The sequence below is a fragment of the Sphaerodactylus townsendi genome, linkage group LG11 (assembly GCF_021028975.2).
Source record: "Sphaerodactylus townsendi isolate TG3544 linkage group LG11, MPM_Stown_v2.3, whole genome shotgun sequence".
Classification (NCBI taxonomy): Eukaryota; Metazoa; Chordata; class Lepidosauria; order Squamata; family Sphaerodactylidae; genus Sphaerodactylus; species Sphaerodactylus townsendi.
The window spans coordinates 60,983,565-61,010,614 of NC_059435.1; the positions used below are offsets into that span (position 1 = coordinate 60,983,565).

At 44.1% G+C, this 27,050-nt stretch overlaps 1 protein-coding gene across 1 annotated transcript in view; it reads right to left on the bottom strand.

Moving 5' to 3' along the window:
• The window catches only part of NRP1 (neuropilin 1), a 171,481-nt gene extending 144,736 nt beyond the window's left edge, over positions 1–26,745 (bottom strand). Inside the window, 2 exon segments of the mRNA XM_048510770.1 lie at positions 22,248–22,422; positions 25,642–26,745. Coding sequence (XP_048366727.1) covers positions 22,248–22,422; positions 25,642–25,708 — 242 coding nt within the window. The 5' untranslated portion in view covers positions 25,709–26,745.
• Positions 26,746–27,050: the final 305 nt, after the last annotated feature.

Here is a 27,050-nt window from a genome sequence, read left to right on the forward strand (position 1 = left end):
GTTAAGTGCTTGCACTGCCACCCTCATGGTCAGGAGTTCGAGCCCCCTGTGGGTCAGATATCCCCAGGGTCAGACACGACTGTGTGCATTTGGGTGTTCTGATTGATCAAGTCACTCAGATCACACAAGTTGTACACCACGATCAAGCTCCAGCTGAAAAACAGTTGACTTTATGGACATCTACCAATAATGGACATGGCATAGAGTATTGTTCCAAAGTCTGCTTTACTTCTTTTTCAACAATTTGCCAGCATTTAACAGGGAGTGAAGATTAGCTGATAGCACCACCCTTGCCTGAGGTTTTCCTTTGGTATATTGTGTGAAATTGGTCCACTAAACGTTGAGGTTATACAAAATCAGACAGAATTTTACTTTAATCCCTACCATAAAGGCCATTCCCTCTCCTCATTCCTTCCTATCATAAAACTACACAAATCCAATGCACTGTGATCGAAACAATACTCTTCTGACTGTTTTTTCAAATGATCATTGCTTTTGAGGAGGTGGTAAAAACCATATTTGTCTACAACATTAGTCACACTCCAGATCCTCAGACTGGATTCCTCTCAGTTACCTTTGGATCTGCATCTGCCCGCTCATCCTATTGTTCAGAGGAAATGAAAGCAGTGTACTTCCACCATAGAAAAAAGATCCCAATATTAAAATGGCCACCACAGATAAAATTACCTGTATCTCTGGAATCCCTTGGGCTAACACAGTGGTTTTAACTGCATTATGTTTGGGGTCACCTAGGGATTCTTCTCTGCCCATAGGTTTTTCAAAACTCAAACCTTCCAATTATCATTTTTTCCTAGTTCCTTAAGATGGCCACCATATCCTTTCAATACAAAGAACGTCCAGGAAATGGCTGCGGATTAATTCAACATTGAAGTTCCATCTTTCTATGAGACAAGCTATAGTGTTCATTCTGATAACTATCTTTCAGGATGATTTGAAGAGGAACTTAGTATTTTGGGTAAACAAATACACCCATCCATCATGGTGTGAACCGCCCTGAGCCCTTCGGGGGTAGGGCGGTCTATTAAATCGAATACATAACAACAACAACAACAACAACTATTATTATTATTATTATTAAATCACCTTCACAACTATAGAGCAAAACAGGGTCAAAAGTAATGTTGGAGGTTACCCCAACGTGGCTTCCTTTGAAACAACCCTCCACCAAAAAGAAAAGAAAGAGAACACTCCCCGCCAAAGAGCAAAACCAGATATGTCGTTAAAAGAAACAAGGCACATGGTGAAAATAAGCCATGCACTAGATGCTTCCAACCAGAAGTAGCCTTTTAAAAAGCAATAGGAGTACAAGTACAAACTGCCCAAGATGGCTTTAAAGTGCTCCCATTCCTCTCCGCCCATGAGAGCACAGTCATTACTGTCATTGCTGTTAGGTTCATAACTCCCTGGGGGAACACTTTGTTAATGCAAAACGGACTAGTTTCATACAGACAATAAGCACGTACTTGAAATTACTTGCAAATGGATGGCATTTGCTGTTCTATTTTCAGTTAGAAGTCAGTCTTTTATAGATTCTTGTAAGTGCTACCATGCCTCTTGTGAGTTGGGTTTCCATTTCATTCTTTGTTTGGATAACTTTCTCCTTTGTTTGTTCGGATAAATGTCTTCTTTTTCTTCTTTAAATTACTATTGGTACAGTCCAGCATCCACAGAACAACAAAGTGACTTAAAAAAAAACCCAAACAAAATCAATGCTACATTCTCTCTGGCCCCATTCTGCAGCAGTTTTTTCACACTGCCTGCCATCTATTGACAAAAATAGTCCTTTTCTGCTGTGATTGAGAAGGCAGAGAAGAGGCAGGGCTATTGCCCGAAAGAGAAAATGCAGGTGGATCAAAAGGGACAAAAAGTAACCCACTGCAACGAGCAGAGGCATATCTATGGAAAATGTAGCATGGTGCAAAATCTGAGCCCCCCCTCCAAACAAGTCAGTGTATGGACCAGGGGAGAAGGAGGAGGGGTGTGGGGGGCAATTTTCTGCCCCCACATGACTAAATGACCACAGCCCAGGGACATTTGACACCATATGTCCCCCTGGGCAGTATACTCCTGGGGGTCAGCTGAGGGAGAAGAGTGAGGTTGGTGATGTGGTCAGGAGTGATACTTCTCCCTTCATCCCTCCTGATGAACAACTTGATCAGAGGAAATCATGGTAGCTACCTGGTATCTTTTGTGAGACCAACACGGCATCTTCAGTGACACCTACCGACTCATCTAAGCACAGAGCAGTAGCAACCTGGTTTTTCCTCCTTTCTCCTGGCAACTGAGCATATGTTGCTGATGTGCCCCATAATCTCTTCCAGCATGATACAGTGGTTAAGAGCAGCAGATCCTTATCTGGTGAGCCAGACTTTTCCCACACTCATCCACATGAAGCCTGCTGGTTTATCTTACCTCACAAGGTGCCTGAAGTGGGGAGGGGAAGGGAAGGTGATTGTAAGCCACTTTGAGACTCTTTAAAGGTAGAGAAAAGTGGGGTATAAAAACCAACTCTTCTCCTTCTTCCATCCAGCTCTTGATTGCTTTTCCTTCCTTGGAATTAATTCACTGACCTCGGCAGGTAGAATTATTTAAAAAATGGCAGTGAAGCCCATTGTACGAACAAATACAATAGGCTCTACAGAACTGTTGGAGGGTTAACAGTACCCACTAAGGAGGCCAACTCGTTTTACCTTTCCTCCCTACTTAGCCCTATGTCACTAGCTCCCTCCTTGTCCTCCTCTTTCCAGACCCCTGCAGTGGCATGCAAAAGTTAATGGCAGCCAATGATGAGGGTGAGCCCTTCTGACTTTCCTTCCCCCTTGGCCCTGTGTAACCAGCTCCCTCCTCCCACTCCTCCTGTTCCCAGATGTCTACTCATCTTCCTGGATGACTGTACCACCATGGAGCAGTGAATGGCACAGCTGCAGCCACCACCAGTCATAACTTGCCTATGAGGAGAAGCTGAAACCGGCATCTGCTCTTCCACAGGCAGCTGCAGACAGAACAGTGATTGCAATTATTCAGCAGTAGGGGAGAAGGGTAAGAGTGTGATACAGTGAAAAACTGCCAAATTTTGTTTATGTGGTTTTTAACCGGTTCTGTGTAAATCCCACCCCTAGCCACGTGCGCGCGATGTTTGGCTGGAAGTGAGTTGTCAACGGCGATTGGCTGGAAGTGAGTTGTTACCACCACAGCTAGCCTTTTATATAATAGGATACACTCATAATGGGATCGATACTGGGTAAGAGGGAAGAGGATTACCGGTACTTATAACCATCTGTTTTAATAACTTTTTAATATATGGTGTTATTTGTTGTTTTTAAGGTTGTATTGTATTGGCAATTTTTGAATTTTACATGTTTTATGATTGTATTATAAATTTGTTATGACCCAACCCGAGCCCTGCAGGGATAGGGTGGGATAAAAGCCAAATAAAATAAATACATACATACATTCCAGTGCTGCTGTGCAAAAGACCTGGATGAAAAATGAGCAAGGCTTCCCTTTCCTTTGTTTTACTGGCCATAAAACAAACTACAGGGAAGGGAAAGGGAAGATGAACGAAATGGTGCAGGGTTTGAGGTAAAGCCTGGGGAGGGCAAGGTTTGGACAGGGTATGCTGGCATAGAAGCCACTCTCCAAACTCGGAGTTTTGTTCAGGGGAACTGATCTTGGCTATCTGAAGATCAACTGTAATAGCAAAAAATCTCCAGGTGCTATCTGGAGATGGGCCACCATAGCTACTTCACTCTTGTTGACTTAACTGATTTCCATTGTGGCCACATTTGCTGTGTAATAACCCACACCATGGGCAGCGCAAACCCAAGTGCTCTGTAGCGGGATGTGATGCTGCTGCGGTACCACCCCACCACCTACAAGAGGGCTTTTCGGCAGCACAGGGAGGCAAGAAACAAAAAAGCCTCCCCGCCACCAGAACGCCCTCCACTGGGCTTAATGGATTTAGAACACTCAAAAGGAGGGCATAAATCCAAGCCCTGGGCTTTGGCAGTCCAGGAGGCAAAGGCCAGGTGGAAGCTAATGTCAGCTCCACCCCTGGCCACACCTCCAGAACATTCCCAGCCACTCCAGTGCAGTGTTCTGCACCAATGGGGCTGGGGTACGGTGGCCACTTTCAGGGTCAGGTGCCACAGAGCCGCACAGCTCCTGGGTGCTTGCATATCTGGCCCCTCTGCGGGCATATTTGTCCCTTGTGCTTTTGGGGGCGGGCATCTGCTCTAGTAAAAGGGTGCACTGGCTCCAGAAGCAAGTTTGCCTCCTCTCTAAATTGGGCTCTAAGTCTCATAACTGCTGCCTGGCTTTATTCCTGCATCAGAAATGACTGGGAATCTACATTTGTACATCAGTCTGGACATATATAGCACCAAGCCCAGCTGTTCTTCTCTAATGTAAAACCTCTGAATTTTGGCTTAAGCAAATACTTGGCAAAATCTAAAATGTGCATTTATTTATGTTACTTGGCACCTTGAATTGCAAGGAGAATAGCCTACGTTGTCTGTTATAAATATATGTAAAGATATTTTGGATTGGAGCCCAGATATGAACATACAAATTGATAATGGTTTGTAGGAGTGTGACACCAGGTCCCGGAAGGTTTAATGGAATGTAAAAGAACACTCAACCACTGGAAAACCTGCCTGCTGTGCTAAGACATTTTGCGCTTATTTCTTTTTAAAAACATTACGAAGATCGCTTTGAATTGGAAAGAGAGCTTTCACCTTTGCAAATCCCCCCTTACCCATAATTCACAGCCCAAACCTGTATTGAGAATTTCTGCAAGAATTTAGGCTGAGGTATTACAACCTGTGCCAGTTCATTTTCATAAAACATGACATTATGCTGGCGATGTATGAGGATACAGTTGCTCGTATCTTTATGGCTGAGACAACTGCCATGGGCTGTTACTGACTCTGAATACAGAGTGACATCTCTACGCTTAAAGCCTTCGCATTGTAAAACAGTGTTGGAATCAATCCAATTTAATATCAGAAGTAACAATTAGGACTACATTAGGATTGTACATCCATGGTGCCACTCAGCCAATTAGAGATCCCAGCACTAACTATTCCCAGCAACCAGCCAGCACATTATATGGCTAGTGCTCTCAGGTGATCTGGAAGATAGGTAACTATAGCTATGGAAGTTCTGATTTCATCCTATCCTCTTGCATGAAAAAAGGGATGCCAGCCTCCAGGTGGGACTGAAGTCTTCCCTGATATTACAGCTCATCTCCTGACTATAGAAATCAATCCCCCTAGAGAAAATGGATGCTTTCACAGGTGGACTTTAGGGCCGTTTCTGTACGGCACAATTATACCGAGTTACAATCGGTATCTTACAATTTGGGTCTATTTTATCCCAGTTTCTCCCTTCGCGTGGCTGATTGTTTCTGTGAAGGAATCGAGTGAAATACACCAGTTTGTTTCACACGAGCCCAGGCCTTTTGTATTTACGCCACAAGCGTATCTGCGCATGCGCAAACATCCCTGGTGTCCCACATTCTGATTGGCTGTTGTTTGTGGGTGGCAGTTTGAATGAACGTCTCCACCCTGCCTTTTTAATTGCTGGCCCACAAAAAGGCTGTGCTTCTGATTGGTCGACCCACAGTGAGCAGGGGAAAATGAAGCCCCCCTTTTTTCCAGTTCTAGATAAGTCCCAGTGCAGGCCTTAACATGGCAAGCAGCACCAAAAAAAAAAATGGGGCACAGCATCACATCACGTTCCCACTCACATTCTCATATTTTTGTGGAAAATGAAAGACTCTTCCCTGTGATTTGCCCACTAACATTCGGTCCAAAATGCACATCTCCCTAGCTCAGCCAAATGGCCCAAACTTGAGGACAACAATGGTGTTGTATGGTCAAAGGCTTTCACAGACGGAATCACTGGGGTGCTGTGTGGTTTCCGGGCTGTATGGCCGTGTTCTAGCAGCATTCTCTCCTGACGTTTCGCCTGCATCTGTGGCTGGCATCTTCAGAGGATCTGATACTATCAGATACTATCAGATCCTCTGAAGATGCCAGCCACAGATGCAGGCGAAACGTCAGGAGAGAATGCTGCTAGAACACGGCCATACAGCCCGGAAACCACACAGCACCCCAACAATGGTGTTATTTTAGTTGCCCTCCCTTTTTTCTTTCCCTCATCTTTGTTTTTCCCCTGTTTATTTAGGCTTATTGATTAGCTCCCTCCCTCACTAGGTTTGTGCCATTGTGCCTCCCATTGTGCCATTGTGCCTCCCTCACTGGGAAGAGTGCCATAAGATCAGACTGGATATGTAATGTGCACAGTTGTTTTTATGGCACATATATGTCTGTGGATCACGCTGGGTTGATTTTGATGGAGGGGAGCAGTCTACACATCCAACAAATAAATAAAATAACTAAGTGCTGGTTTAAAAATAATGACACAAATGTGACACAGCTCCGGAGGCAGCATAAATATAATCTTGACCTATGAATGGTAGGTTACCTTACAAAATTACTTTTATTTGGAAAAGGATTACAGCGGATGACAAAAAAGGTCTAACTGCTTAATTTTAATTTGTATGCATAGCATATTCTTCTTACATCTGGTCCAGTATCATAGCCAGTACTGGTGAGCTGCCTCACCATGCTCAACCCTATAAAAGCTAGTCAATATGTTCCTTTCAGGCACCCCCTAATTCAATGCCTATCAACCCCATTGGAAAACCTCAGTAGGTTACTGTGTTGGATGTTAGCTTAGCACATATGTTGGCCATCATATGAAGAGACTGGCCATGTGAACTTGTTATCAAGAGAACTGCTAGTTCTCTGCAAGTGCTAATGTACAGCACATCCAGGAAATTCACCATGCAACTGACTGCAGGAAAGGGGCTATGGCTCGCAGGCAGAGTGTCTGCTTTGCATACAGGAAGCCACAAGTTCAATTCCTGGCATCTCCAGTACAACTTGCATAGTAAAGGATGTGAAAAGGCTTCTTCCTGGGAGCTGGCTGCCCATTGGAAAATATAATATTCACCTGGTCTGACTCAGTAGACGGCAGCTTCATTTGCAAAATCTAAACCAGCTCTGAGTTATGGTCTGATCCTGCGATAAATATCTAGTCTAACCATAGGTCCAATTTCAAAATGACCAGATATTTAGCTCCCATTATGCTTGTTATTCCACTCAAACAATTATATTATTATTTAACATATTATTACACAGAACAAAATCAAGATCAATCAATGAACACAATGGCATATAAAAGCCCAAGTCTCCTTGAGACTGAACTTGGATATACTTTATACTATAGGATTCTGGATAAATTCACCATGCTGGTTAGACCGATCTGAGAGAAATACAATATTTAAATCTTCAAACACATCACTTTAGAGGAACTTTTAATGTTCTTTTGAAGCATTCCCATAGCTGCCAAAGTCAGCTGGCCTGATATTATAATCCTGGATCCTGACCTAAATATTACATCTGAATCAACTGAACAGGGAACAGAGTGCAGAAAAGACTTATTCATTATTCTTGTCTGCCAAATCACAGTCTCCTACAATCAGGAATGATTACAAACAGCCAATTAAGAAGCATTTGGAACATGATCTGAACACTAATCCAGTCGTGTTCTTTCTTATACTCAATTATCAGCCTTAAAATGGCTATTATACCTTAATTACTAGATTTACTTCTTGAACTCCAGAAGAAACTGATATATAAGTATGTGTGTGTGAGTACAATACACAATCCTGCATGTGTTTGAGCATATTATTAGCTCTTACATACACACACGGGAGAGACCTAAAAGTTAGGAATATATTGTCTTCACATTAGCAAAGTTAAGGCATACTTTGCCTCTATTTTTCATCAGTAATCACCTGCAGGTCCTGGCTGACACAAGTTAGAGTTTAAGCAAACACACCTCTCTTTTAAACATATGAAGGAAAAGGTTGTTTAAATTCAATCAACACCAAGATGCCTAATCATAAGAGAGGAAGGACTCCAATTACTAAATATATCAGTTTGGAAAGAGACCCTGACCTTTGGTTCTGCCTTCTTACAACCAATCCCCCATCCATGTTCACACTAAACCTTGTGTGGTCTGTATCATAAACATCCAGAGTTTTGACTGAAAGGTTTCTTCTCATATCATCAAACTTTTCATCCAGCTGTACTGATTGCAGACAAATGCATAAATGTAAACTACTTCTTCCCCATTCTGTTGGGTACCACGCAAATCCCTTTTACTTACCATGGAGCTGTATTTGTGCTGGTTCAGTGGTAGGGAGGTTACTGAATTCTATAAACACGTTGTTCCAGTTTGAAAATCCCAGATTCTGATGCAGGTTCCACCCCACTCAGAACTCCCCCCATCTGCCCTGCCCCTGGATTTAAGAAAAGTTGGTATAATCATGTATATATCCAATAGCTGCATATGCATTCATCTGCAAATACTTATATCCACTGATTGAACTGACATGGAGAGAAGGAACATCTTTCTCCCAAGTTTGTGAAAAAAATCTGAAAACTGTCAAAAATTGTAAAAGAAATTGTGTGTTAAATCCCCCAAAACTTAAAGCATATTTAGTGCAGACAGTGCACATATCTCTCTTCATCCTGGTTTCAACATGGTTGGTGAAAGTGGTATATGAAGGGCGGTCTGAAGTTGAAGTGGCTCCCAGGAACAACAAGAAGAAGAGTTTGGATTTATATCCCACCTTTCTCTCCTGTAAGGAGACTCAAAGGGGCTTACAATCTCCTTTCCCTTCTTCTCCCCACAACAGACACCTTGTGAGGTAGGTGGGGCTGAGAGAGTTCAGTGAGAACTGTGACTAGCACATGGTCACCCTGCAGGAATATAGGAGTGCGGAAACACATCTGGTTCACCAGATAAGCCTCTGCCACTCAGGTGGAGGAGTGGGGAATCAAACCTGGTTCTTCAGATTAGAATCCACCTGCTCTTAACCACCTCACCACACTGGCTCTCAAGTATGACAGTGGAGGGGAACAGTGGTAGGGCGAGTCTACTGGCAACAGGTGGTGGATAGTGGCCAGAAACAAGAAGTGGCTATAGTGAGGTCAGCCCCATTGGTTTCAGTGCGGGAGAGCCTGGGAATCACGGCAGTCCGAGCAGCATCAGCATTATTGGAGGGGGTGGGGGTTGTCAGGATCCTCAGGATCCCCAGCAGAGTTGGTCTTAGTGGGGGTGATGTTCAAGAATGCCATCATGCCTAGCAAAATTGGCATTACTGGGAATGTGAGGAACCACAACCTGCCTGGCAGCATCAGTGTTAGTGGGGGTGGTAGTGGCTGGGATCCGTGGTAGGCCGAGTGAGCATCCAGCAAAGCTTCCAAAGCTGTGGGGGGTGAACTGTCACCACAACAGTGAAGAGCCTGGGGGCAAAGGAGCGTGGAGTGGGAGGCAGAAATAGGGGCGGAGCGAGGGGGAACTGCACTCAGAGCATGCGTGCGCCTTGCACCCCTGCCACGCCCCCGCCCGCCACGCCCTGGAACACTCCTCACATGCCCCTGCCAACCCCGCATATCCTCGCCACACCCCTGCAGGGGCGCACGCCCGGTGCGTCACGTACCCCCTTCCCCTTGGTGCTACACCACTGGGCAGAAAGAATGTGATGGGATAGGGGGCAGAGATGGGGAGTAAGTGAGAATGATGGAGCAGAATAGTTGATGGAGTGGAAGGTCAGAAAGAGAGAATGACTGATGGAGTAGGGGCAGAGGTGGGATCCAACCAGTTTTCACCACTTCTCTAGAAGTGGTTACTAATTTTTTCTGAGTGCCGAGAAGGGGTTACTAAAGCAACCTCCCTGCCCAACAGGGACTGGAGGTGCGTGTGTGCGGCGGCGCCACTGTTTGAATCCCACCACCACCGGAACCTGTTATTAAAATTTTTGGATCCCACCACTGGGTAGGGGGCAGAAAGACAGAAAAGAAGAGTGATGGGGGTGGGCAGAAAAGGAAAGAGTGACAAACATGGGCTCAGAATCAGTGAGAGGGGGATGAGGGAAAGAAAACCATAGAGGATTAAGGGAAGAGGGGAGGAATCAAAGATGGGAGAATGGGATGCCCACTCCTACAAGTTTCTTGCGGATCCCCACTGGTTATCACTAAAACTGACACTTGTTTTAGTATCATTTGGATACAAATGGTATAAAAAATGATTTACAATGCATAAGAGGCATAAAAATAGCATGAATACATCATAAAAGAAACAAACAGGGAACAGCAGCCAGGGCACAAATGAAAGGACCCCCACAATGACAACATACAAAAAGGAAAGAACAAGGGCGTATTCATCCCTTCCCACTGAGTAGCCCTGCTTAAATCAATGAGACAAACTGGCTCAAATGCAAGTACGGCAATTTAAGTGGTTTGGGGATCCTTAAACTCATTACGATAGCATTACGACTGCTACATTAAAATGTTCCCTGGCTCATTCGTCGAGAATGAGTTGAAAGGAAATATCTGCTGAACAAATACACTTGTGGGTCAGTGTCTGGCTGTAATTTGACTAACACCTTTCCTTACAGAAGCTCAATGTGGACAACACAAGTCAGCAGAAAAAGCCACTTAAATAGTTCGACAATGGAGGCCATTCACAGCAGTCAGAAGCTTGGATGAGCAACAAAAGAGCACTTATTAAAGCCAGTAATCAAGAACACAGTATAATCCCCGACTTCTTTCAACCCTCTTCTGCTCTCAGAGGCCTATGAAAATTACTCTGAACTATCTTTAGAAACCCTTGTCTGCAAACGCAAGCGGAGTTCTATAAAACAAGAGCAAACACTTTTATGCACTTTTTAATGAGCCAGTAGAATCCTTTATTATTTAGACACCTATGAAAAAAGCCTGCAGGAGAGGACATAAGTGAATAACATAATCTAACATATATATTACACTGCAATATAGGGGTGTGTATGCAAGCAGGATAGGCATAAAGGATGTCCAGGATATGAAGGAATCTAGATTATTTGAATAAGTCAATCATAAATTAATTTTTCAAAGCCAACTCTACATACTTCTTTGCTGAAGTCACCAAATTCATGAACTGGGCAGTATTTCATTTCAGAAATGAAGGATTCCATAGCCTGTATGCTTACAGATCCCACCCATTTACTTAGAAGCTCTTCCTTGGAAACAAGAGGGACCCAGCTGTGTTCTTCGGTACTCATCGATGTTAGTGAATAACATACTTCATAAAACAGCCTTTTCTTGTTGTGAGCCTATGAAGGTTGACATATTCTCACACTATGAGAATCAGTGGGGTGTAGTGCTTAAGTTGACAGACTAGGATCTGGGAAACCCAGGCTGAATCCCTTCTCTGCCAAGGAAACTTGCTGGGTGACCTTGGGCCAATCACACACACTCAGCCCTGACCCTGGCAAGTATTTGGATTGAAGACCTATAAGGAATACTAGGGAGGAAGGTAATGGCAAACCATATCGGAATTTCTCTTGGGCTGAAAACCCTTAAAAAGTCCCTGTAGGTCAGTGTGACTGGACAGCAAAAAATGGGCAATATTGTCATTCTGGCCTCTAGCAGTTTCCATGTCATCTTTAGTACTCCTGGGATGTAGCTATCACAAGCTCGAGAAATGCTTTGTATTGTGCTCTAGAAGTCATGATGCCCAGTGGTCCATACTTGGTTGGGGATTGGTGAGGAGTGATCATGAGCAGAACATTCAGTGGTTTTTTAGAAAGAGTAGATAAATTACTGGAAGATGGAGCTATCCCTTGCTATGACCCACTGGACTTTTGTCTAACCCAGAAGTTGAATACAGAATGCAGGAATAATGGCTGCACATTGCTGGTGAATTGCATCATACTGTGTTCACCTTATCGATGAAGCTGGCTCTATAATTTGGAGACACGTGAAGGAGGGGGTTCATGAGAGCCACGTATGGGCTCCGTGCTGCTACTAGCCCAGCAGAGTTTTTAAATAACTGGGGTTGGGATAGGTTGCTGCAGGTGGGACAGCTTCCTCTTCCCCAGGCCAGAACCTGATAGAAATGCCAGCCCAGTTGAAAGAAGGGAAGAAGGGTTGTGAGGAAAGGAGGGTGCTAAGGGAAGGCCAAAGCAAGACATGCTTGCAGGCAGCTTGCTCAAGGGAGGTGCAGTGACAGCTCTCAGGGAGAGGATAGGTCACGCAGCTGGAGACCAGGAGAACCAGGCAGCAGAGAGCAAGGACAGGCAGAGCTGCTGTCTGGATGAGACAGGGCTAGCAGACAATCTCAGAAGCTAACTAGGGAATTGGAACCTCAAATTAAGGGGACAGCACTCTCTTTAGCCATCTGTGTAAAGGAGAGTAAATAAAGGGCTCAGGGCAGCTGGTAGGGTTGCTTCCAGGTGATGACTGGAGATCTCCTGGGAGTACAGCTGATCGTCAGGTGACAAGAGGTTAGTTCACTTGGATAAAATGGCCACTTTGAACATGAACATTATGCTTCATTGAAGGCCCTCCCCTCCACAACCCGCCCTTCTCAAGCTCCACCTCCCCCCAAATGTCTAGGTATTTCCCAACCCTAACTGCTGCGAATGAGGGTGGGCAAAAGGGGAACACTGAACAACTGGCGCCTTCTGCCCCCTGAGGTGCGACTGAGCACAAGCATGAGAAAAAGTAAAACAAACATTGTGGTGGATCATGGATGTAGGAATTCATAAAACTTCCAGCCTACCGACATGATTTCAGTCATAATTCTAGTTCAACTGAGAACTACACATAAATATGTCTCTTTTTAGAATTATTTCACTCATCCTCATTATTAACGCAATGTGTGATATCAGTAATCATAAATACTGGAACAAATGGTCAAGGTAGTGGCCTCCAATGGTTGATGGAAATATTATTTTTTAGAAAAAAATCTCAGGCACGAGTCAAAAGTTATTATATCAACCCTGTTACTACCATCGGTCAGACTTTAATCTCATCCAAACATAAAATCAGGTTTGTTTGACAGGACCTATTTTTGAAAAATCAAGTTGACTGGCATTAATTACATTTTGTGTTTGACATATAAATTGGAGTACTGGGTGAATAAATGGCAAGGACAGGGCAGGGAGACAGCATGATCCAGATTGCTTGATGAGTTGGGCCCATTCCAACAACATGTAAAATAACATCAAAAAGGACAGCAGGGATAAAATGGAAGAGGCCAGCACTCAAGATTTCCATACTCTCTGCCCTGTCTGGCTTAAAGAAATAAGTTTGTCACCAGTCAGGGGAATTGGTGGGCCTTAGAAGGCTTAAGGCCTCAGATTTGGCTGATGCCCTCACCAAAGGCAGGGGACTCTGCACCCAAACTGCCACCCACCACCACCGATCTAGAGGCAGAGGGAGGCTGAGCCTGGCAAGGCAGCAATGTTCTCGGGGACATGGCAATGCCAGTTCTGGTGTGCACTGGAAGTGACGTCACTGCATTACAGGGGCACAGGATACTGTGGCATTTGGTCATAAACTCTGGCAGAAATGGCTTCTACCATAGAGTTTTCCAGAGAAACCTGTATCACAAATACCAGAGAGTTCCATATCACAGGCAAGATGCTGATGTCGCTTTGGATGCACAACAGGTGTGACATTGTCATGTTTCCAGTAATGTTACTGCCATGCTGGGATAGGCCACCCCCTCCACTTCCAAGAAGTTCCACCCACCCCCTGCCAGGGGGCACTTTGCAACCCTTGACTGAACAATGGCGTGCAAGTGTGTGGGGGAGGTACAGAGGGAAGACTGTATAAGGAAATGGCACCTAAATGCTACTTTTTAGGGTCAAATAAGACATTGTATGGAAATTTCTTTGTTACTAATTCCCTCTCTGTGTTTGTTTAAGCTAAAAGCAGCTGTACACATCTGCAAATCTGATGGAATCCAGAGCACAGGGAAAAAGGGTTACCCTTTCTTTTCACAGAGTTTTCTGGATATAATCCCTTTGCCCTCAGGTTCTATAAAAACATGCAGGTACAAAATACCTTTAGAAAAAATGAGAGATCCTAATCATGGATCTCCTGCACCTTATTTAAATGCATCCTTACTGAAGTATTAAACATGTGATAGCTACATGAATGTTCCTCTGCAAAAGCAACACCACCACAATTCACTGCACAGAGGAAACTGGCATGACAGAAGTGGGTTGTAGCCTACTCTTTACCCTCACTTCATAATTTACCACAAGCAGGGAATATTTATGTGTTGAAGAACATTCAGTTATGTGAAGCCCCTCTCTACACCTTCCATACGAATCACTAGCAGCTAAGACACAGGTCAAAAGAACAGATTACACAAAGTTGGAATCTCTTTTCCTCCATGTTAAAAAAAATAAAATCAAAAGTCCCCTTGACTCTGCCAGTCTGTGAGGAAAAGCATATGGGGGAAAGGCTACTTAACACTTTGCCCTCTGATCATTATGCAGCACAAAATTGTCCATCTAGGGTTTTTTTTCCCACTCACAGAGGAAAAGGATACAGGCAGCCTCTATGCAGGTGTTTGTTATATCTCCCCCTGTGGGTAGAAAAGCAGGTGTGGGGTGATTCTGAGCAGAAAAGGGATTGGTGGAAAGGATCAAGCAGCCTCTTTCCCTTTTGCTGCCCTCCTCCTCCTGAAGTGGCTTGACAAGGCTGCTTTTGGTTAAACAAATGCAAAGAAAAATAACACAGAACTCGTTGCAAGTGTACCGCTTGCCTGACATTGAAAAATAGATCAAAGAAAACAGCTAGAGGCAGGACAGTCCATCAAGAAGGCCCAGAAAAATGAAAGCTGGGAGAAGCCGGGGAGGCAATTTGTACTGCAAGACTGTGCTGCTACATGTTGAGTTATTATGCCTAAGTTCTCACAGCTGCAAAAGGACCTAGGAGGGAATTTATATGGGAAAGAATGGCACGCCTTTCTTCCTAACTCTGAAGGTTTCATTCCAAATCTCTGAAAAGCAATTTCTGGCTGTATTTAAGCTCCTGTAGCCTCTTCACTAATCATCTGCCAGGGTGGTATGGAAAGCAGGGAATATTTTCACCTCTTTGCAAGTCCCAAAGGCAGCAGTGGGCACGTCATGAGACTTAACCCACGTCACCAGAGCGCAAACCTTAGAATCAGTTAATGAGCTAGAAAGTACAATAATTGATAGAAGAGATGATCTTTGGGACACAACAATTCCAGGGATGCTCTTGACAGATTCTCCAAATCAGAGGGTAAATTCATATGGTAATATTAAACAGGAGTTTAGGGTCACCTTGAAAACTAACAAATGTATTCCAGCATAAATTGTTGCAGTCTTTTGAGATGCCACTGGACTCCTGTTAAATTTTACTGTGACACACTACCATGGCTACTGCTCTGCATTCTAATGACAATGCTTGCTACCAGATGCCATAGTTGTGGGCAAAAATTTTAGGAGCAAACATTGGCCATATAGCCCAGAATATAGCCATATAGCCCAGAAAACCCACATCAGCCAGTTGATTCCAGTCGTGAAAGCCTTCGACAATACATTTATTACTGATTGTTTATATTATGCTTTCTTCTCCATTGCGAACTCAAAGTAGTTTATAACATCTTTCCCCTCTCCTCCATTCTATCTTACCCAGTAAGCTTCCATGGCAGAGAAGGGATTCAAAACTGGGTCTTCCAGACTCTTGTCCAATATTCTGACCACTACATAATTCTGTCTAGGGCCAGTTAATGGTAGTCAACCATTGGTTACAACTGGGCAACTGCCTGATCTCTTCCTTTCGCAACCTGTGCCCCTATCCACAGCTGCAACTACTCTATACATTTACTGCATCACTGAACACAAGCATGAAAGATCCCCCGAATATTGCTGTTTCAGCAAATAAAGATCTACTGATGATCCCTGGCCCCAACAGAGGTCCAGATAGCCTCAACCAGGTTTAGAGTGTTTTCTAACCTGGCCCCAACCTGGGTGGAGTGCTCTTGTCTAGTGAGACCAGGGCTCTGTGAGTTTTGCAGGGTTGGGAGGAAACATAAGACAGCAGGCCTGTAAGACAGATAGAAAATCATCTACAAAGACAGATATCATCTACAAAGCATACAGTTGAGGCAGCTAAGTTTTTCTATCATTGGCCTCCTTCTTTCCCACCTACTTTGCTTCCCTTAGGTTTTATATTGTTTACCTCAGTCACCATCTGAACTAGATTATGCTTTTAACTTCTTTCGCTATTTATAAAGTTGTTGAATGCCATCCTGAGTCCATGAGGAGAAGGGAGACACATACAACTAATAAATGAAATGAGATCAGATATTTGCTGAACTTGATTTTGAACAGAAAAGACAAAAGCCTCCACAGATTCAGTGGTCATGGCGATGAAGCAAAATATATAGCTATTTCATCATATACGAAATTTTGCATGGAATTCCCTCAACTTGCATGATCAATGTACCATTTTAAGCAAGTTGAACTGATTTTGTGATGGATCATAGACCACTTCCATCCAAAAAGAGCACACAGTGCCATGACCATGTCAACTTCATGACATCAGTATATTTCTTCTTAAATGTACATGACATTGCTTTAAAAAGCTCAATTTTAGGCTGTCCCAGGACTGATTCCACCATATATGAACACACTTCTTTTTTTCTGATCAACTATAAACTTTATGTCTACTGGTTTGAAGCAGAATTACAGTATATAGATTTCTACACTCCGGTAGAGATACTAAGTGACTTCCTTTTGCCAGTTATTAACATCTGCTTTTGATTTTTAACCCACTGACGTCGATGTAAACAACATATTTTGTAATAGCTCTTTTGACTGAAGAACCGTAATAGATAGCAATGCTTGTATAATTCCAATCTCAGATGTGAAGCTAATCCCTGCTAAAACCAATTTAAAGAACAATTAACTATCAAGCCCCTTCCTTCAACACTTGCAGTTTTGAGTGAAATTTTTGTTTGATCTGATCTGACAACAGAACACACACACTCAGAAATTGTCAAACAAGAACAGTATTGCTCTCTGCATATCTAAATTATAGTCAATAAAGCAAGTTCATTAAAAGCAGGTTCGGGATACTGTATCTGTTCAACTCCTGTAAAATAATACAGTTGACTCTAGTAACAGAGTCAATAATTTGTCAGGAGGAAAACCACTATTTGGCTTTTTTTAGGCCATCCACTTCCACCTTTCCAATACCCTTGTCTTCCAAAACTTCACATTCATTTTCTTAATGTTTTTAACCCAGTATCTGTGAAATTTTTATTGCTCCCTAGCTAAAGACATCTGATCTGAATGTAACCACACACCTCTTTGCTCAGCAGCAGTTGTCACAAGCCATTATAAATTATCATGCTGATACTTTGCATTGCTGGGAAACCGGAAGAGTTCCATAAATTCAAAGCACTGTGAATCAATGACATTCTTGTTTATTAACCAGATATAAAGTTTTACAAGATTCAGGATAGCGACATTTACACAGTAGGACATAAGAGTAAACAAATGATACAGCATGGAGTACAACTTTGCCCAAGAAACTTTTAGAAGCCACAGACGTTGAAAAAAACAGTAAGTTCATGTTTTCCTCCATTCATTTTTAACTATGTTCTGCTTCTTCACAAGCACAAACTATCAATAATAAATGTGTTTTCAATAACACGCAATAATCCCTAGAAACATTACACGCTCCCTGCACAAGTGGATCCCAAATTCTGGACTCATTCCACATACAGCAGCCATACAATTCCAGCTGTTTTTCAAGGCAGCACTGAATTTACTATGGGGAATACACCCTTACATTATCCTGGAATTTATAAAAAGAATCTTGATTATAATGTGATACTTATAATTCTTAGAGAGTATTACTGCCTGGATTATGTTGATTATTTCTATTTCCAAAGGATTTCTTGGGTTTTTCTGTCCTTAGTTTCCTTCTTTTTAAAAAAAATGGCATGCTTAACTTGTGACAGTTTTAACTTTACTTACAAATGATGAAAAATGACCCTTTGCTCACACATGATCACTCATTCATATGATCTTCCAGCATTAAATTTACACAACACAATATATCACAAGCTTATTACACATCCCTCCCTAGAAACAGCCAATAGCTAAGGAAAAAACTGGATTTCTTAATGCAATTACAATCACTGTGATGTAAAGTCATGCATTAAATAAGGTTCTAGATCTGTTCAGTGTACATGTATGGCACCAAGTTGGATTTTTTTCTTTCTATGTCCATTATCATGAGGCTGACATAATTTTGGTAGCCTAGGAAGACTCAAGTGCTCTATTTAATACCAGTATCAGTAAACATAAATGGAATCTTCTTTTGTTAGCATAAAAGAACCTTCATTCAATGTTTTAATTCTGTCCACCACTGCTTTTAGGGCAGAACTAGATACTGTAGCTCCACATGGGCTTTGTAATGGATAAATTCCCTCCCCATTCTTCCTTACCCCATTTGCTGAGATAAGGTACAGGTGTGCCCCCATAAGAACTGCTGCGATCCACAAGCTTGAACGCTGGCTTTTGAGTCAGACAGGGGTCTGCAACCTGCGGCTCTCCAGATGTTCATGGACTACAATTCCCATCAGCCCTGCCACCTGGCCATGCTGGCAAGGCCTGGTGGGAATTGTAGTCCATGAACATGGAGAGCCGCAGGTTGCAGATCCCTGAGTCAGAAGATGTAGATTTTATTTGTGAGACTGTTCCACAACTGTATACAGACAGAGGCTATCGTTTTAAGAGTTTGGGGCAAAGTTTTGGTTTCTAAAATCCCCAACTGTGTAATACACCTGACCACAATCCCCACACAAATCAGGAGCATTTTATGAGTCCTGCCAGTTAGTGGTTAGTAAAATGGCATAACATGGGAGGAAGTGGATAGTTTGCTCTCCTCCACACCCAAGCAAATTCTCTGTTTGTCTTTGCATCCACCTCTACTTTGAGGGGGTGGACAGTGGGAAAAAGTAGCTGCTGCTAGCGCTAGCCCATCTGACCAGAAAAGTTTCAGGCAGAATACCTACATTCATTTAGTACATCTTCCAGAACTTCCAACTTAACCAGGAACCCAATAGATGCCACTGTTGCTTGCCCCTCTGTTCTTCTTGGAAGCAGGAGACAGAAAATCATGTGCATAAAAGGAGGGGACTGAAGTCGCTATGAGACCAACAAAGTAATATGGGCAGAATGTTGAATTAGGATCTGCAGACTTCAGTTCAAATCCTCACTCCTTCCTCATTCTTTTTTGTCACTTCCAGGTACAACCTGTGGGTAGCTTTAAGAATTGATAGAAATTTGCAGAAACTCCTAGAAGTACCCACTGTCATTTCTGGGTTGTACTTGGAAATGATGTACCAGCATAGAGGATACCAGAGTTTTTAAAAATATTCTCCTGATGCTGTAGCTAGAGGCGGGGCAGGCCTTGCAGGAGGGGAGAAGAAGACTATAAACTACTTTGGGGTCCCACTGAAGAAAAAAGCTGGTAATAAATATACGTTCACATTTATGAGTCCCCACTTGATAATGCTAATAACATTATCATGTTCACACAATCAGGGCTAGAATATGACGCAATTAAAAACAGACAATTTAGTCCCACCAACAGAATATTAATCTATCTATGTATTTGTATTTATCAGATTTTAATCCACTGGAGTATTATTTTATTACTGTTTTATTTCTGCCTGCCAATCAGATTAAATATGTTTTATTTGCTCAGGACTTGTGGGCCTTTTAACTAAGATAGCACATAGTTGGATTGCAGTGATACATACTGTACAGATGTGATCGCAAAATGACTGTCTTAATGCTAAAAATCCCATGATTTCTACACTCATCTATCTCCTCACCAGATATTGGGTGAAAACAGTTCGTATTTCTTAAGAAGGAACTTTGGGACCTTGCAGAGTTTTGAAAGTTCCTCATGCAGAAACCACTTCTTCCACAAGTACGTTACTAAGCATATGGCACAAGTTTCCTCCCTCAGAGTTAATGGTCAGTGCATAAAAAGCCAAAGGACCTGGATTTAAAAGAGGGCACAAGAATAACAGGAAGCATTTAAGTCCTTCAATGACAGGCCAATTTAAATCGTTCTGTCTATCTAGATTCTGGCCATAAAATTACCCCATCCTTGCTTGACAACAAAACTGCCCAATTAGAGAGGGAAAGAGACATTAATTAGGTGGGTTTCACAGTCTTGAACTAAAAGGAGCCAAGACTTCTCTGAAGAAATGCTTACACCCAAGGGCAAAATACATGTAGGAAAAGCCAGGAAAGGTTTTTTTTGTTTCATAGTGCAATATATTATGCTTCATTTACAGTTGTAGTGATGAATTTCAATAAGTATTTGAAGAGCACTAGAAGGCTCTAGGCCTGCCCACCTCAAGGTGGGGCCCGGAGCTCTGGAATTACAACTGACGTCCAGGCTAAACAGAGATTATTTCTGCTGGATAAAATGGCAGTCTCAGAGCATAGACTCTATGATACTACACTCTCCTAAGTTCTCTTCCCTCCCCAGATCCTGATCTTCCCAGACTCCACCCTCCAAATCTCCAGGCATTTCCCAACCCATAGCTGGCAATCCCCTATCTTCACTTTGTCTTGAAGCCTCCTGATGACTTTGGATCTGGCACTCTCATTCAGCCTATACTGCCTTACACAGCTAGATGATAATGATATCCTTAATGAGGATAAAGTGGAGAAGAGAAGGACCATGTGAGCTCTCTGAAGGATGGACAAGACCAGGGGTCTGCAAAATGCGGTTCTCCAGATGTTCATGAACTACAATTCCCATCAGCCCCTGCCAGCATGACCAATTGGCCATGCTGGCAGGGGCTGATGGGAATTGTAGTCCATGGACATCTGGAGAGCCGCAGGTTGCAGACCCCTGGACAAGACAGAACAAAATGTAAACAGACATTCAGAGATTGTGTAAATGCACTTTCACAAAGAAACTCTTGACAGGTTATACTAGCCATTGGAACACAGGGCAGAAGACCAAACTGTGGTTTGTTCAGAAGTAACCCCTGATTATTCAATGAAGTTTATTCCCAGATAAACATTCTGAGGACTGCAATATAAAGTAACCTGATGTCTGTTCATTTACATAATACTAAAATAGTATGTTGGTTGTCCTTCAGGCAGATACTGAAGACAGAAAAACTGGGCTATCCACAGACAAGGCAGAAACCTCTTATTCAGGAGAAAATCTGGCATGTGGCAAAATATGTCTTTGTACATTAACCAAACAAATAAACTTTAAAAGAGATCTAAGAATAACTGAATATGCTTCAAAACTGACAGAATGTTGACAGAAGTTGAGGGCCTGCAGTTGAGGGCCAGTTAAAGGTAAGGTGAGATGGGAAGACAACCTTGTTTAAATCCTGAGGCCACAGTATCCTTGAAGAGGAGATTTCTGAATTGCCCCCCACCCTTGAGTCCTCATGGGCTGCCAGCTTATAAATATTTATCACACATCCTTATTACACTCTTAAAATCCATGATAAAGTCACATCATGAATGACCACCTTCTGCCATCATATAAAAATAAACTGCCCATTGTACATAATAAAGAACGCCATGCTTGGTTGTGTATGCATCATGACCTTTTGCAAATTTAAAAGTTTTCTTTACTCAAGACTTATTCAACCTTAATTTAGAAAGCTAACTTTTTTTCCTTGATTTCACACAAATGGTTTTTCTGCTAGCATAATAGAACCACACCCTCATTGTCCTCTTAAACAAAGAAATCCATTATAAAATCATGTGAACGCGAAGGGGCTCCCATTCAATAAACAGCAACCAGCAGCATGTTTGTTTGCTTGCATTCTCCTTTTAAGTATCATGGCTTGCCTAAACCGTTTTTACTGCTAAAGAAATCAAAGAGGAGCCCACAATTAAGGAGGCTGATTTCTCCCCTCCTCCTCTTACATGAGTATTCCCGCCCCATTCCACATCATTAAATGATTTCCAAACACTTAAGAGGAAAGTTTCACCGGAAATAACTGCTAATGGAGGCATGTTTCTGACAAAAAGAGACAGCGGGATTACAAGATTATATCTAAAACAATCTTACAGAGTGCCTGACACTCAGTAAGCACTTGCTTTAATATCTTTACCACAAACATATGATCCGCTCTGGAGTCAAACCTCTGAGGGATTCCTTTTACGCACTGTTTTGCACTCCTCAGCTGTTTCTTCCCCCACACCTCACAAGAACTGTGGATATTTCCGCCCGCTAGATGGTGCTATGGTTCCCTTAACAGACTGTCTCACTTACTTGCATTCTCTGTCCTCCAAATCAAAGTGAGGGTTGAAGTTGATCATAATTCTCTGGTAAGGTTGAGGAGCTTGAATCAGCCATTCACATTTTTGGCTGGGATGATATGTATTAGGGTAGCCAGGAGAGGTAAGATACCCAGGTTCCACAATTTTTATGTTTTCACCGCATTTGTCTGCAATGAAAACAAAACACAATTGCTGTTTGAGATCACACACTTCAATCCACCAAACATCATAAAGGTTTTTTCAGTTGACACTCCCTCTCTGATTGGCTGTTTTCCACACCTGATTTTAACAACTGTCTATCATTTATAAAGAATTCATTAAAGCTGTTTCTGAAGTAGATTGGACATACAGTCCTGAGCCCCATGTGGTTGTTAACTATTACCTATTTCAAAACAGAACACTTGGGTCACACTTTTTTTTTCATCCAAAGGAAGGTCTTTATTACTTCAAAGCACCCTTGTGTTCTATTTAACCTCTTATTTAAGGCTGAATTATTCTAGGAAACTTTTTTTTTACATTCAAGAGAGTGACCTGAGCAATGTCCTTTGACCCCTACACCCTTAATTTCTGGATGATAATCTGCTTGATGTCCTCAAATAGTGGAGTGTGTTTTCAGCATCCTCTACTTTCTTCTTCTTCTTCTATCACGTCATAAATCTAACCAGTTGGAAGTTACCTGGGTTCTTCAGCAACAAACTACCCGAGAACAAAATACATTTGTCACCAAGGAGGCTATTATTCAGTTGACTCTTTGAAGTAATCACTTACTGAAACAAGCAGTATAACACAACCACAATTCCTTTCTAATTGCAAAACTTGAGCAACTTAGCTGTTCACTACTAGTCATATCTTGAGCAGCATCTGCTGCCTCCCCTTGCTCTGTTAGTGTGAACTACTAAGGTTCACTGAAAGATGAAAAAGAACTTAAATAAACCAACCTCCACAGTCATTTGTATCATGGTTCTGTGGTAAGTCTGCATTGATCACACTACTTTTCAGCCTAGGAAACTTTATTCAGACATCAGATAAGCAGGCAGGCATTAATAAACACATGGAAAAATCACATTTTCCAAGTAGTGGCGTATGCGACTTGGTATTCTGCATCTAATAGAGTCCTTGTGAAAGGAAAATGACATTCCTGCTTCTGACATCTGTTTATAAATGTGCAAAATTTTATTATAGGAAAACCAAGTCAAAGAGAAATGAAAGACGAAGCGCACATCCAAAATGCATAAACTACAGCCATCACAGAAAACATTTGCCATGAATTAGGGGAGACAGGGTTACTATATGCAACGTGCGTGTTTTTAAGCTGGCTGTTTCTAGCTATTTATCCCTGTCTTGATGTATTCTCATAGAACAAAAGGTGTCACAACTAAGAGTTCAAAATCAGCAGCCACTGATATTCATCTGTAAACCTCCTGTAAGACTGAGAGGAAACCTCGTGTGTGTTGCCATGTATGGCAAACATGGAAAAAGAAACGATCCTGCCTCATTAAGTCCACTCTAGCTCTATGCAAACAACATGGCAAAATCTGGCAGATGTTAAATGAGTGAAATAAACCAGGGCTGTCGCTAGTCACTTGACAGAGTCACTTCAGGAGACACTGAGGCAGGCTCCGCCCTGATGGGGCTACTTTAATCTGTAACTCCTGGGAAAGTGATAGTGTAACGAGATAACTTGGGGGAGCTGCCAGACTCCCCGGCTCTGTGAAATCTCTCTTGCGCTTGATTAAGAGGAGCAGTTTGTAATGATTTTGGGTCATTAGCCCTAAACAAGGTTAATGAATTAATTCAGCAGACACTAGTAGTGGGCAGAGGTGGACCTGGTGTAAGTGGGTCTGCTGAGTTACAGAAGAGGTTAATGGCCTCAGTGGCTCTTGCATTATGTCCACAATCACTCAGAGCTCCTGGCAGCTCTTCCTGTGCCTGCTCATTCAGCACTTAAGAGGAAGATACTGGTCGTGAGGGACTAGTAAGTGCGGTATTAGCTTTAAAATAAATAGGGCATTGGTAAATAACCATACTCCTAGAGATACCAGTAGAGACAGCCTCACACCTCAGTCCACTTTGTCCCTTTATGCTCCTTCTGCCATCTCCATTAATCTGATGCTGCCCACCAATCAGTGCAGAAAAATAGCCAGAACCCTTTCATCTTTGCAAAGAAAGGTTCCAGATTAAACAACAAAGAGAGCAATTCCAAACAGGTCACTTGGAAGTTACTCCAGGAATTTACTCCAGGAGCAATTCCAAACAGGTCACTTCGAATTTACTCCAGGAAAGTGCTCTTAGGGGACTGGAAGCTTTCAAGAGTCTGGCTATAGTTTCGCTATTTCCCCCCCCCTCAACACACACCATTGGCCAATGGCGAATCAGGCCAAACTGGATCTCAGGTGTGATTCAAATATTTCTCCCCTAAAGGTTTCATGCTAGTTATGATCACTGAAGGAGTAGAAGAAGAACTTTCTTCTTCCTAAACTAGCCAACTTCCTCAAAATATATATTGGAAAAAGATTAATTCCCATCATAACGTATGATTGAAATCCCTCCCTGTAAGACACTCCACTTGTGGTCTTATTAAGACAATATACCATTCTAAGTGGAGGATGCTGCGTTCTTTTAATTACTCTGAAAACAATGTAAACGTAAATATTTGGTAATTGGCTAATAATAGTTGCTCAGGCTTTGTTCTGGGAAGGAAAAACCACAAGAACTTTTTAAAAAGTGTGCTAGTCGAATGCCAAACACTCCCACAAATAGAACGTTCCCAGAGCTGCATAATTCAGTGAGACATGAGCACCGTGACATTGAAGGAAGGAAGTCTTCGTTCCTTTGAAGCTGCTTCCCAAGTGCTGCCTGAAAGTCAGATATCACATCTATGTAACAGGATGTCTTTCTTCCAACCACAGCTGAGAACAGCACACCTGAGACGGATACAGCAGAAGCCAGGCGGACTTGTCCCCTTTCATTTAGATAGAAAAGATTAGAAAAAGGTACCTGCTGGAACACAGGAGATGCAAAGCATCTTCCCCTCCCTCCCCAAATCCTGTCTTTGAAGTACTCATTATCTTTCAGGTTCTAAAGAGGAATCTTGTGTAATTGCCACAGGGAGGGAAACCTTAAACTAGTTGCCTCCCCAGATCTTGTGGGAAGCCGCCGGTCCTGCATTAGAAAGTGTTGCGCTGCTATCTGGCAAGCGAGGTTGTCAGACAATTGTGGACAACTGGGTGTCTCCCTGAATGGATATCGAGCGTTTTTAATTAAAGTTGTCCCCGGTCTGATTTCTGAGCGGCGCAGCCGGTCTCACGCCTGGCGGCGGGATCGGGCGAAATCCTCTCTACCTGCAGCTACCTGGCCGTGCTGGAAAGAGGCACCTGGTCACTTACCGCTCTTCAGCGTCCTGCCGAGGGTGACCAGGAGGGCTGCACAGTGCAAGACCAGCGCCCAGTCCATGTTCGCAGCTCGGGGCGGCAGAATCGAAGGCAGAAAAGGCAAGCCCCTCCGGCAGGCAATCCCGCTTAGACCTTAAATCCTCCGGCCGGGCAGGTGAGGCTCGGACACCGGCTCGGCGGCGCTGCAGCGGCGGCGGCAACAACGGCACCAGGAGTCCCGCAGGTCGCGTGCGCACGCAGGGAAACCGCTCCTTTTTGTGTAGTGTCTCAAGTCTCCCGCATCCTGTCATTCAGCTCCGGTTTCCTCTGCCTTTTCCCACACTTGATCCTTCTCCAAGCCTCGCCGCCCTGGCCATGTCCAAATAAACTGGAGGGGGGGGGGGGAAGGAAAAACTAACAAGGAAGCCACAAGAGCGGGAGGAAGGGGGGGGGGATCCTCTCCGGATCTCTTCCGCGGGCCTCTCGAAGAACTCTCCAAGGGAAGGAAGGGCTCGTCACCAGCGGAGGGACGAGGGCACGTCGCACGCGGGGAGCCGCGCAAGCGAGGAGGAGGCAGGAGGAGAGTTTCCCCCGAACTTCATCCCGCCCTCCTGCCCTCTTAACCCCCGGAGCAGCTGGGAGGCAGAGCGCAGCAGTCCGGCTCCGAAGCGATCCCCGCTTCTGCGGGGGAAGGAGCCGGTCGAGGGAGAATCTGGAGAAGCAGGAAGGATGGGGGACGTCTCCTCGCGGCGCTGGGCGGCCGCCGACTGGCCCGGCGGGCGGGCGCGCGGGTTGCCAAGGGGCTGCGGACCGGCGGGCACCTGGCAGCGGGACGCCTCCCCGGCTGTCAATCCCGGCTGGAAGTGCCCCGGCGGCTCCTCCTCGCCGCAGCAGCCTGAGGAGCAGAAGCGCAAGTGGCAATAAGAGCGGAGCCGCCGCCGTCTCCCCAGCCCCGAGTCCCCACCCCCCTCCCCGCCCTCTCCCACCCCCACCCCCACCCCCCCAGGAAGGATCAACAAACAAACACGGCCAGCCAGGGAGCCCGCACAGTCACCGGGGGTGGGTGGGGGGTGGGAAGGAGAAGCGGGTGGGTGGAGTGGTGGGTTGGAAGGGGAGGGAGAGAAGGAGGAGGAGAGACGCGCCGGCAAGGAGGGGAGCCGCCTCGCCTTCGCCGCTCTCGGGGCTGGCCGAGGGGGCGTCTTCACGCCGCCAGGTGAAGGCGAGCGGACCGGGCAGGGCGCGCCCGGGGTTCACTCAGAAGGAGCCCTCGGGAGGGTCGCCGCGCCCTCCCCGAAGCCCGCTCGGCTGGACGACCCCCGTCGCCTCGCGCCCCGGCCCCAGCGGCCACCCCACAGACGGCCGGTCGAGACTGCAGGGCACGGAGGCGCCTCGATGGCCGTTTGGCTTGTCTGCCTGCCCTCGCA